Source organism: Macrobrachium rosenbergii, chromosome 9, assembly GCF_040412425.1.
Source record: "Macrobrachium rosenbergii isolate ZJJX-2024 chromosome 9, ASM4041242v1, whole genome shotgun sequence".
Lineage (NCBI taxonomy): Eukaryota > Metazoa > Arthropoda > Malacostraca > Decapoda > Palaemonidae > Macrobrachium > Macrobrachium rosenbergii.
This window is the reverse complement of record NC_089749.1, coordinates 29,489,831-29,503,447: the sequence shown is the minus strand read 5'-3', so window position 1 is coordinate 29,503,447 and position 13,617 is coordinate 29,489,831. Positions and strand designations below refer to the sequence as shown.

Here is a 13,617-nt window from a genome sequence, read left to right as displayed (position 1 = left end):
AAAACAGGTAACATGTTACCTGTACGAAGCCTAGTGAGGCACTAAAGATTGACAATTAAAATTGAGCCGTGTGAGGGTATATGATTGACTCAATCAATATTGAGGACAATATTTTTCCGTGCCGAAAGATTGATCGTGTAGGGGCACCTTTACCCTACTGAGACCTTGTGTATTGCAACTGGTTCATAAGAAGCCCTTTTAACAGCTTGAAAGATTTAGTATTTTACCAAACACCCATCAGCTTATAGAGAAAATTCCCTCACTAAAACAGCATAGGTTCTCTACCAAATATCCTACTGAAATTTATAAATAATGATGAGTGCACAATTATACTAATACCAAACCAAGAGCAACATTTGATAAGGCAGTAAATGTGCTTATAATAAAGGCTAAAACTGGATAGGCATTGAAGACAAAACACTGGAATGGTTCAAGAGGTATCTCGCTAATGGAGCAAAGTACAAATTGAACACTATAAATCTGCTGCAAAAACTCTAGGACATTAACTAGCGCAGTATATACACTATTAAATTATTAGGGACTATAAAAGCTGAAGTAAAGTGTAATCTTTTTGCATTAGATGTACAATTTCACCGACATGTACACAACACCAAAGATACAACAATGTGACCAAAAGAAAGAACATAGTGAAGAGTTAAAAGAGTTAAATGAACAGAAAAAACTTACGGTAAATGAAGATAGAACAGAACGTAGACTACATTAGAAGAGTCAAAAAGTAACCTACATAATGTTGATAGTGAAACAGTAAAAATATTCAGTCACATGTGCACGTAATGCAAACATGTGGTAAGAAGAGTGAGCAACCTGAGAGTTGTGACTGTTGAAACTGTAAATATGACAGAGCAAAGAGTAAACGTAGTGAAAATAAGACACCTCACCTAAGGAAAATGGACTCTAAAGGATACACACATATGGGTATGTTAAAGCAGTGTTTAATGAACAAACCCCAGCTGGATGGTGTCACACCGTTGACTACCAAATAAAGTTTTGACTATAGCTTATATGTTTAGACGTACGTACATGGCGATTGAAAATGAAAGCCCTTCCACAACGATGTATCAGAGAGAGCATGAATACACATGCGTAAATGTGCAGCCTACCAATATAGATTAATGGATTGCAGGTGCAACGAAGAAATCCGGAAGCCCTCCATCAGACTATTCCTAATTTATCCCGAGAACCAACAAGAAATGAAAACTGAAATCTTAAAAAGACATTGATGAAGAAATTCGAAGTCTTTCCTATTCAAAAACAGATCTAACAGAGGAGTGCAAGTTATTCAAGAAAAATGTTATAAAAAGGAAACAAATAGATCCTCCAAAATACAAATAAGGATATTTATTGTTACGCTTCCTTCCATTTTCCAGTAAGGAGATTTGGAACTTCAATACCTAACGGACATTAATGAGGAAGGTTCTAATGTTATGAAAGTGGATATATATATATATATATATATATATATATATATATATATATATATATATATATATATATATATATATATATATATATATATATATATATATATATATATATATATATATATATATATATATATATATATATATATATATATATATATATATATATATATATATATATATATATATATATATATACTAAATTCGACTTGGTAATAACCCGCTGTGAGCAAGTAGAAGCTTGTTGGCGCCAAAACTGTCAATGTATGAGTAGAGTACTATATGCTTAGCTTTAAATTACAAAGTTTTTATTATTTTTTCATTCTACATAATGTCTCTCATAAAAAGGTATCCAGGAATTCTCAAAATACTCAATTATTTTCTTAAAATTATCCATTATTTATCTTCCACATATATAATATTCGATATAATGAATAAATCTTTTAGTATATTAATTATTATAACAATATATTCCATTGCTAAAACATAAGTATGAGATACATTACTCATTTGGGCGTTCTACCTCAAGTTGTCGCCATTCAGTTACATAAAGCTGTAGTCACAGTTTCGGTGTCCATACCACAGACCGTTCCCTCCTGTTCCTGCTACTTTGAGCGGGAGAAATCAGGAACATCGGTGCTCCTCTGTTACTTGCTGCTAATATTTCTGTGTGACTTATAGCGTTGCGAAGGGCGCAAAGATCACAAGTGAAAATGGCCGGATTGACGAAAGGCGCCATTGCCGTAAGTTGCTATATAATACGTAAAGGTATCGTTATTAACTTAATCCTGTTGAAAGAACTGAAGGCTGAATGAAGGGTGTCCTAGGCCTATTAGCCTACGTTAGTTTAGCGTACTTGATATAGGCCTACGTTTATTTAAACCGAGGTCGTCTGTCCAGCTGATATGATAGAAGGGTCTTCGGAAGTGATCCTAGCCTCCCTCAGGCTTTGCAGGAAGGCCTAGGCCTACTCAGAAGAAAAGCGAAGCCGAGGCCTGTTGTCATTTTCAGTGTAGGTAGGCTTGGTGGGACTCAGCTTAGCTTAGCAGAAAATGTGTTTTACGTTTTGGTGACGTATGACCTCAGAGTGCGGCTTTACTGGACGTAAAAATTCCATGAGGCCAGTGAACCTGAATTGTTAGGTGAGTGACTGATGGTACTGATCTCATTAGGTTAGGCTAATTGCCAGAGGTACCCGAAAGTCTTGTTACCCCGGGTGGTCACCTCAGCATATACAAAGCAAGGGGTGCCTGCAGTTTGCGTTGACGCGGGTGTCGTCTGCCAGTTTTCTAGTCGTGAAGGAATACCGACATACGAAATTGGTACTAAAATGATGAAACCACAACTAACCAACCTAACCTAACTTGGTGCGGCATGCCCTTACCTATCCGGGGGGGCAAAGCTTCCTGGACCCCCCAGAAAGATAGAGAACATGGCGTTTCATGTGGAACTACTTACCTTGGCGGACGGGACAAACGCTGTTACGTGGCATCAACGTAAACCGCAGACTACCCCAAAGCAATCCTCGAAAGCTTCTAAATGTGAAGGGAAATGATCTAGGGTGAAGTTTTATTTGAGCCATAGAATCTAAATACTTTTCCCATGTCTTTGCTGCATTTACTGAAAGCCTAATAATTTGAATTTATCGGAAATGTAGGGAATTTCATTATAGATGACAAGTTGATTGTATATTCAAAACCATAGGCCCATAGCCGAGGTAGTTTCCGACTGGAGCCTTTCCGTGACACAAGATTAGGGTAGACCTTCCTACATTGCTGATTATGCCCACAAGGGGCAGTGCCGTCAGTGAGTTCTTTGCAGTATGCCTTCGGCCCCTACCTGCAACCCCTTTCGTTCCTTTTACTAGACCCTCTCATAACAATTAATTCATAGTGCGACTGCGAGGTTCGCCCCCTGTTACACCTTTCAGACCTTTTACTGTCAATTTCCATTTCAGCACTGAATGACCTTATAGGTCCCAGTGCTTGGCCTTTGGCCTAAATTTTATGTTCAGTTCACTTTTATAATGCTGATTGTAATCTGGGAGAATACAATAGGCTAGATTGGTTTACCCAATATATCTTGTACAGAACCATCTTGGGTACTGACCAACCCTCTTTTTAAAGTTATAGAGAATATTGTGACCACTAAGCCAGTGATTTACAAAGTTAAGGGTATAGAAATAATTAGGCTAGGCTAGTAAGGCCCTCATGCCATTATTTATGTACACTTCAGGTGTGACAGTTTGAAATTAAGCTGTTATTGGTAAATGTGATGCTGTCAGAGCCCAGCATGTTTCACCATCTGTGTATCATTTTGGGAAAAGGGATTCCAAAGCTGTTATTTCCGTGTTACATTGGGAGTTCGATTAAGATTTTGTTGGAGAGTGAAAAATTCTTTTGTTTTTCAACACATGATTAATTGCAGTCCATCGTAGTTTTGGATGTATTGAATCTCCAGTCTTGATTCACAGTATTGTACATGAATCATTTTTGCAGCTGTACATGTAAATTAGTTTTTTCGTGGAAATCAATGTGGTTTACATTACTGTATTCACATTGTACCTTCCTTGTATTGTCTGGCTTTTTATATTGCTGTCATATAGTAGTATTCTGCATAGTGGCAGAGGCAAGAGACAAGCCATTGTACTGGCACTCAGTATCTTAGAGACCAAACTTATATGCTTATGATCATTGGCTAAGGCCCATCTCTCAAACTAGGGCCAGAGAGAACCAGGCAGTGTGTTGGCGACTCGCCAGTAGACCTGTAAGCTCTCACTAACCCCCCCTCCCCTTCCCTAATCCCAAGCTCACTTGGGTTGTGAGGTCATAATTTACCAGTGAAATCTGTCCTATCAAGCCATGATACCAGCACACTATAAAGTTCAGGCAAAACAACTGAGGTACTGTACTATTGTGCCAACTGTACAGTGGTAGAAAGAACGGCAGTACAATTAATTACATAGGGATGCCTGAACAAGGTATTTAGCAATCACAGATATTTAATCAAACTCAGTATATGACTGTAGGCTAAATGAGAATAGTACATATTAACAGGTGATGTTTTCTTGCTAGGTTGTAGACAGAGAGTGACACAAATACAACTAATTTCTGTGCATGACCATTAAGGAATCCTCATCTCTGTCAATGACCCTTTGGCTCAGCTATTAAAACCCAGTGTTTAACTTTTGTTCCTGTTTAGAGTATTGCTTTTGTATGTGGGATGCTTATCTGTTTTTTCTGAGCAGAATTAATCCCATGGTAATTCATTTTATCAGCAGCCATGTCCTTACCTCATATATCAGTCGTCCTCCTCTTCACCACAAGTTGACCTTTCTGTTTCTTCTATGGTACTATAGCCTACTATGTTTGTCATTATTGTGGTTCATCTTCAAGGATTTTAATTTTTATCTGTATTCTTAAATTTGAAATTTAATTTTTTCGTTTATAGGATATGATTGAGGGTCGCCAGCCTGAGGAACCCTACCTTCAAATTATGGTGAGCATTTATGAATTGGTTAGATTTTTGCAACATTACTGGTGTTGTATGATGGTGAAGGCAATTATACATATAGAATTTAGAAAAATCCAATATCTGATCTCATTTTCTATTGCTTGCTTGCTTTCAGTCAATGAAGAAAATACCGAGTGGTGGACAAGAAAGGTACCGCCTTTTAGTATCAGATGGCCAGTGGTCTAGCAGCTTTGCTATGCTTGCCACTCAACTCAATGGGTTGGTGACAAGTGGTGAGGTAGATAACAATTGCATCATCAAGTTGAATCGTTACATATGTAACACTGTCCAGGAGAGTAAGAAGGTTTGTGCTTTTCATTTTTCCTAAAATATTTGCTCATACAAGGATTGCTGTTGGTTTCAATTCTTTTATGATAGTATGTCGGCTATAATTGGTTTGCATCTCCCCATCTGTACATCTCGTAAATACTTCACCAAAAATATACTCAGAATTTGTTACTGATTTTAGTTCTAAACTGTTATGATGTGAGGTTAATTATAATTTTTAAAAAATTTTGGTAAAAATTTTAAAGTTCAAAGAAATAGTATTAGAAAAACTTTTTTGCATTATACGTGCTCTACGATCTTTCTTCATAAAAGTTACTGCACTGCTCGCCTCTCTCTCTCTCTCATCTGTTCACCCAAATACTCATTCTCACCAAAAATTAAATGGACTCATTTAAAGAAAGTTTCTACAAAAAAAGGTTTATTATTCAAATAACCCAACAAGAAATGAATAAAACAAAGCAAAGATTAAAATGCATAATAAATGAATTATCGAGTTAGATAACTAAACTCTGAACTTAACACATACTCCCCAAATCAATAACTAGTCATTCAAAAAAACAGTCTACCACATGTTATTGGAACCAGTCCACACTATCCACTCTTCCACACTAACCACTCTGTCCTTAAATCTGTTATGAAGAATTAAAACATTAGAAAACAAAAATAAAAAAAATAGAAAAACACAATAATGGAAAGTGTAAAATTGGATATGGCAAACGTAACATGACAAAATAATAATATGAAAGAGGTATGAGTATTCATATTTTTTAGAAAATCATGGTACAGTTCAATTTCCTCCCATAAAAAAAAATCTTTTTAGAATTTTTTTTTATATCAAATTAACGCACGCACGTACTCACGAATATACATAACACTTTCGAAGATGCAATATGAGGAATCAAACTATTTGCTGAACACAAAGATTTTATGCATATCTTCTTTCTCATTCCATTGATATTTTTTTTTTAAACTGGCCAACCTTAAAGTGTGCCCAGTCTAGGGTTGTGCTTAATATATATTTTAGCCCAGCCTGTAAGGGTTAAGGATCAAATTGTTTAGAAAAGTTTGTAGATTTAATAATTGCTTATCTAGTTAGTTCCAGTGATGAAATTTGTAATGCAGTTAAAATTTGTTTGGTCTGTACATGTTTGTTGGCTTTATTCAAGGGTTTTTTTTTCCGTATGCAAGGAAAACTAAACGTTTTAGTTCTTGAAACTTAGGTTTTTTATGCTGTGTCATTTTGTATAAATCTACAGATTTTTTTTATGGATTTGCAAAAGGTAACTTTACATTTCATTTTTGTTTTTTCATAGATCTTGATCATCTTAGACCTTGATGTTGTCAAGTCAGGTGAAGAAGTTGGAGGAAAAATTGGGGAGCCTGTTACCTATGATCCTGCCAAAAACATGGGTGCCGCTAATCGTCCAGCCCCCATGGAACAGAAAGAACGAACACTTCCACCATCAGTTACTGGTATGAATACATGTTAGGAACCCTGCCAGGTTTCGGCCCCCAACCAATTCCGTCTGCCACATGCACCTCATATTTATGGCAAACCTATCAATAATTTATTTTCAGTGGTTATGATGATGCTCTTATGCTTGCAGTGTCTCTGATATGATATGAAATTATATGCCAGGCTCCTATAGGGAGCCACTATCTTTTTCTTTGAGTTTGCTGTGTAGTATAAAATGATCAACCTTCTAAAGCCTAGGAAAATTGAGATAATAGTGTAGTTCCACTGCTTACTTCTGGGATTCTAAATATTTATTATGGTTGATTACCTTTGCAAATGTAAATCTCCCATGTATAAAGCCATGTTGGTGGGTTGGTTGCAAAATGGAGATTTGGTACGGATCAGACGTTTAACAATTGCAGAGGTGGAATGTTAATGAAGTAGGCCAGTATGATTTCATGAGATAGCATTTGCTGTGTAGCTTCAGCGCTGAACAGGTGATTGGAAGAATTATTCTGAAGAGTTGGCAGGAGTTTGGGGATATCAGTTAGAATTTTCAATTTCCTTTTTTTTTTTTCCATTAGAATAAGGCTCCCCAGGCTCTTGGGACTTTGTAGGTTTTCCTGCTTGTTATGTTTGAGTATTAGTTAGAACAGATTGTCTATTGGTTTGCACATTTTTATATAATTTGAAGGATTTAAGTGTTTGATTTGTTTCTAGATATTTCATCCCAACCAATCAATAAGTACTTGATTTCAAGCCACTTTGCTTTCTGAAGGTAGATTGCCAGTGATTACTGAGAGAAGACATAATACTGTAGCTAGTGTTGTGTTTGATGTTCAGTTGAGCATTACAGTATATGTAATGTCACATGTTTTAGGTTGGAGGTGGCAAAAGTGAGACAATGATTGGCACTAACATCTTTAGTGAGAATAAGTGTCCTATGATGTACTGCTACGTCTTTGATGGAAGAACTGTATAGCTGAAAATTCTAGTTTTTCTGACACGATATACAAACCCTCTGTCCTTTACATTAGGAATTACTTTCAGCATAGGCTGGAAACGGCCGTTAAACTCTTGAGCAAGGTGGTTAGGCAGTAACTGCTGCCAGGTAGGCGGGAATACCCTCCTGCCCAGATGTAAACATTCCAGTTTGCTTTCAGCCGTCATGCATTGCAGATGTGGTTTCGGATCTCCTTGCCTGACTGTCGTTAAGCTCTTATTATCCTGGTGGGATCTTAATATATTTTTATGTATATAATACGTGTTTGATATTTATTATTACAAACCCACTATTTGTGATAACCTTGCATAGCCGTCGTTTCCCTGCACTGTGTCTTGGTTTGACGGCCAAGGGTGTATTTAAGGAGCATAACCGAGTGGTAATGCTTCTCTCCAGTAGCCCTTTATTTAGATACTGAAGGCATTCCCCTGTACAATCAGAATATTAGATTGGGATGTAATATCTTCACTCCCCTACGTTGATTGGGGCGTAAGAGTTTGCTTCCTTTCTTGGGCTTCCGGCCTCCCTGCACAAGGGCATTACTACTTCCTTCCTACATGTGCTGAGTGTTGTTTTCACCCCCTGCGCTTAGAGAGTTGCAGGGCAGGTGGGAGATTGTGGGCATCGTCTGTGAGTTACGCTTCCACGGCGCCCTTGGTAGCCTCCTGTATAAAGCAACAGTGCTGTTTATCATTGATTATGGAAGCAAAATATATGGCTTGGCATCAGACGCAATGCTGAAAACGTTCATAATAAAGGCCTTAGAATATGTTCAGAGCTTTTTGATCATCACCAAAGTCATCTTTACGATTTGAATGTGGTGAACTACCTTACTCTCTCTCCACAGAGAGCTAGTAACAATGAAGAGTGCTCTGAGAATTCAGACAAATGACTCTCCAACCAAAAAATTATTTGGATTCAGAGATGTGTTTATAAACAGTCATCCACCTCCTTTCCAAGTTTGAGCTAGAAGATTGTTTGAGTCGCTAAATATAAATAGTTACCTTTAATGGTAAAATTACCTCCTTGGACAATGAATAAAATGAGAATTTGTACACACTTAACATATTTATCATAAAGTTACTCATGTACCCCAGAACACTATAGACAACATATGGTAGAACATATGATCCGAAAAGGTCCACATTATGCAGTGTACACTGGCGGATCTAAGTCACAAAAGATATCAGTTCTCTCTACCAGATAATGAGTCAGTATTTACAGCTGAGTTACGTGCAATAGCATCAGCCATAAAAATAAGGAAGCCTCATTTAATAATTGTGTGTTTTATAGCGACTCCAGAAGCGCTATAGCAGCCATTCAAAGCTATAATCAAAATCAAAAAAGTAATATTGTGCAACAAATTAAGTTTTCACTCCATGAATTGTATAATAATGGAAAAAATATTGAAATATGTTGGATCCCTGCCCATATAGGTATTAAAGGAAATGAAGAGGCTGATAAAGCAGCTAAAGAAGCAGTTCACAAGACAAGAGCAAATGTAAGCATCCCTATTAGTGACTATATAAGATATATAAAAATAATCATTGTAAGTAAATGGCAAAAAGTATGGTATGAAGAACCTGAAAATAATAAATTGAGACAGATAAGATCCAGTGTTGGAAAATGGAGTTCATCACATCTTCGAATAGGCCATACTCATTTGACACATGGACACTTAATGTACAGTCCATGTGGCCTTCCTCCCGAATGCTCAGATTGCAAGGTGTTGATAACAGTCCAACATGTGTGAATGTCCAAAATATAACCTGCGGCGATTATCAAATTTTGGAAATAGATCAATGAAGGAAATTTTGTCAGAATCTCATACATTTTCAGTAATATCAATTTTAATGTTCATGAGGAGCTGTGATTTAATTGATAAAATATAAAAATTAAATAATAGAAATGTGAAAACCCTTAGGCATCTAATGAATTTTAAAAGAACTAAATTTTAAAATTTTAATATACCTTTTTAGTGAATATATATATGGAAACATGGGTGTAAATGTATTTATTGTGTGAGGGTGTTCCAGTATGAAAGCGTATGCCTTTGTGAATTTTTTTATTTAATTTTGATTCATTCATCACCATACCGAATGACCTATTTGGTCCTAGTGCTAGGCTTTTAGCCTAGACCTGTCATTTCACCCAAATCCTTCGGGCCAGCCCTATGAGAGCTGATAGCCAGCTCAGTGGTTTGGTTAAACTGTTTTAGTAATAATAATAGTAAAAGGGAGAGAGAGAGAGAGATAGATTATTTTTATTATTTAATGTTTTATAATGTATACATAAAAGCTTGAAAACTTATAAATTACATAAAAAATTAAACAACACATTTGCAGAGTTTCTCGAGGATTCACAAATGTTCGCGTGTCTGTGAAAACCTCATGTATGACAATTAGTTAGGTTCCAATGAAAAGTTTGTGTCTGAATTCGCACAACTCAAATCACTCAAGTTTGGCTTATTACTGAAATTTGTATTTTTCCTAACTGTACAAACCTGAGGTCATTTACATTACATCTCATGCCCACCTCACGCCACCCCTCAATTTGATACCTGGGCCGAAAGGCAAATTGGAATGTTTACATCCAGGCAGGTGGGACTCCCACGTACCAGATGGTAGTTAACTGCCTAACCAACTTGTTTGAAAGTTTAACGAGCGGTAACCCTTTCAAGGAGCCTCCAGCATCTTTTTGAGACCTTTGCATCCTAATAAAGTAGCCTTTGCCTGGCATTTAAAAAAAGGACATTTTTATAATAAAATTTATTTTTCAAATTCTCACCTTTCTATTATGTATCCTCCTCTCAACCTCCCTATACTGAGCGGTAAGTAAGACACTTGAATCACCTGAAAGGGATGGGTTAATAGACTATTCAGACTAAACGATCCTAGTAATTTTTTAGGCTTTACACTATCATCCTCCCACCTGACGCAGAAATTACAGCTATCATAATAGATTCGATTAAGTGTTTAAAAAATAAATTTTATTATTATAAAAGTTTCTATTTTCTTCTATTCTGGAGAGTTTGTAGCCAAACCTTGGAACCCTTCTGCTCTAGGCAAGAGATTCTAGGACTCCTTGAACGCCTCCTATAGAGACTTTATTGGTGGTGACCTGAATGAGATGCTTTTGTGCTCAGTTCATGCTGTTAAGCACCACTTGAAGAGGATCCACTCCCAGAGATCAAGAGTGTAGATGACTTTATATTAGAACAGGGAAGCACTAGAAAATGTCTAGGAACACCCTTTCTTTTTTGCCTCATGAGGTGATCTAGTAGGCATATGATTTCATGTAAGAGGAACTTGGCATCCTCGTTTGTACTAAGCATACAAGTTAGGGTTGTTTAATAAGGGTGCACATGGTAGAGCTTATTTTAAGCCCATTGTTCAACAAAAAATCTAAAGAGGATTTCATGGTCCTCCAAAACATTTTCCTTACACAGGTACCCTTCTGTTAGGGGTTTCTCTAGCCCAGGGCCCTACAGCTCTGGTAACCCATTCACCAGATAGGAGTTTACAAGATCATGACATCTTGTGCTTACATTGGCAACTGGGAGCATGGCATATCCAGGTGAACTAACTCCAGTTCGTTGCTGAGTTGAACTCCCACCTAGGGAGTAAGTCTCATATAAAAGGTGATGGTTTGTATTTTCACTGGAACAAATAGCAAAATTTTTAAAGTGATTAGTATTTTTCCTGAATGTACATATCAGCCTTCTATAAATTGAATCCACCTTAGTTGCTATGCTTTGTCCTTATGGCTGAAGAAAAAAAGTGAGTGGTGACATAAGGTGGGTTAGTGGTATTCCCCCACTCACCCCTAATAACCACCTATTGACAAATTAATTGGCGGGTACTCCTGTATAAAAGGTTGGTTGTATACAAAAGAGAAATAAAATCACTTTGAAGAAATTTTTGTGTTGTCACTATCATTGTACAGTCCCTGGAAAGACATTGTTTTATTTACTTTCCAATATTGGCCTGTATAATCAAACCTGATGGGGTCACACTTGCAGGTGGTAATGCTCAACGAAATCCTTTAGCACAGCGAAATCCTCCCAACGTTGGTGCTTCACCTTCAGTGACTCCAAGTGGTGGTAGTGTTCACCCAATTGCATCACTGACTCCTTACCAAAACAGGCAAGTGTTACTTATTTTTCCTGTGTGCTATATTTGATGTACAGTGTGAACCAAAAAATCACTGGGTTTTATAGTTAATTCTTATATCTCAAGTTGAAGTCCACAAAGCGTAAAATTCTTAAACAGTTTTTATAAGTGACACTTGGATTCTTTGCCCCCTCCACAAAATTCAGTCTTTGCTAATGTACATACTTTTTTTCCGTGTAATAATTTCCATCTACATAGTAGGACTTATGTGAGTTTGTTTATGGAATTCATTTAAAAAAGTAATGCTTGTTAGAGTATTATACAAGCATGATGGTTTCCTTGATGTATTAGGAATATGTAATATGGAAAAATATAGGATCTCTTAGTGGAATTTAGAAGTGTATTTTATAATTGAAAGAAAAATCTAAGTACACAAATTGCAAGACTAAGTGATACTGAGTGTAGTCAAGTCCAAGGTAAAGTATTATGAAAAATTTAACGATCTTAAAATTTATTTTTATTTTCAGCATTATGCGTGTTAATTTACTCCCTGAATATGTGAATTAATTTTGTGTAATTAACCCTTAAACGCCTATTGGATGTATCATACGTCGACTAAAATTGTCTGTTGGGTGCCAAGTGGACGTACCATACGTCGACTACAAAAAATTTCAACCTTCAGTCAACTTTGACTCGACCAAAATGGTTGAAAAACGCAATTGTAAGCTAAAACTCTTACATTCTAGTAATATTCAATCATGTACCTTCATTTTGCAACAAATTGGAAGTCTCTAGCACAATATTTCGATTTATGGTGAATTTTTGAAAAAACTTTTTCTTACGCACGGCGGTAACTCAGCCGAAAAATTTCATAAATTCTTTCGTCATTTTGTCGTAATTTTTGCACTGTTCTATATTAGCCGTTACATAAAGTTTTATATATGAAAATGTGTGCAATTTCATGTACAATACAGCAAAATACAACCCATGGTTGTAGCTTTTATCAGTTTGTAAATATTTTCATATAAACCACGATAACTGCCAAAATTTCAACATTCGGTCAACTTTGACTCGACCGAAATGGTAAAAACGCAATTTTAAACTAAAACTCTTACGATCTAGTAGTATTCAATCATTTACCTTCATTTTGCAACCAATTGGAAGTCTCTAGCACAATATTTCGATTTATGGTGAATTTTTGAAAAAAATTTTTTTCCTTACGTCCCCGCCAGAAATTCTTTTGTCACGTTGTCGTAATGTTTGCACTGTTTTATATTAGTCGTTACATCAAGTTTTATATATGGAAATGTGTGCAATTTCATGTAGAATACAACAGAAAATAACTCATGGTTGTAGCTTTTATCAGTTTTGAAATATTTTCATATAAATCACGATAACTGCCAAAATTTCAAGCTTGGTCAACTTTAACTCGACCGAAATGGTAAAAACGCAATTATAAGCTAAAACTCTTACATTCTAGTAATATTCAATCATGTACCTTCATTTTGCAACAAACTGGAAGTCTCTAGCACAATATTTCGATTTATGGTGAATTTCTGAAAAAAAAAAATTGTTTTACTTACGTCTCTGCGCTGCTGTAACTCGGCCGAACATCTCAGAAATTCTTTCGTCATGTTGTTGTAATGTTTGCGCTCGTTTTACATTAGTCGTTACATAAACTTTTATATATGAAAATGTGAGCAATTTCATGTAGAATACAACAGAAAATAGCTCATGGTTGTAGCTTTTATCAGTTTTGAAATATTTTCACATAAATCACGATAACTGCCAAAATTTCAACCT

General features: G+C 36.1%; 1 protein-coding gene across 2 annotated transcripts in view; it reads left to right on the top strand.

Annotated features, from left to right (window-relative positions):
* Positions 1-1,946: 1,946 nt before the first annotated feature.
* The window catches only part of RpA-70 (replication protein A 70), an 82,247-nt gene continuing 70,576 nt past the window's right edge, over positions 1,947-13,617 (top strand). The window contains exons 1-5 of one of the 2 annotated variants that reach the window (XM_067108820.1): positions 1,947-2,185; positions 4,893-4,940; positions 5,071-5,259; positions 6,557-6,716; positions 11,751-11,847. In XM_067108820.1, the coding sequence (XP_066964921.1) occupies positions 2,156-2,185; positions 4,893-4,940; positions 5,071-5,259; positions 6,557-6,716; positions 11,751-11,847 (524 nt within the window). In that variant the 5' untranslated portion in view covers positions 1,947-2,155. Of the gene's footprint in view, positions 2,186-4,892; positions 4,941-5,070; positions 5,260-6,556; positions 6,717-11,723; positions 11,848-13,617 lie in introns of both variants that reach the window. The other variant, XM_067108819.1, reaches the window with a different exon arrangement.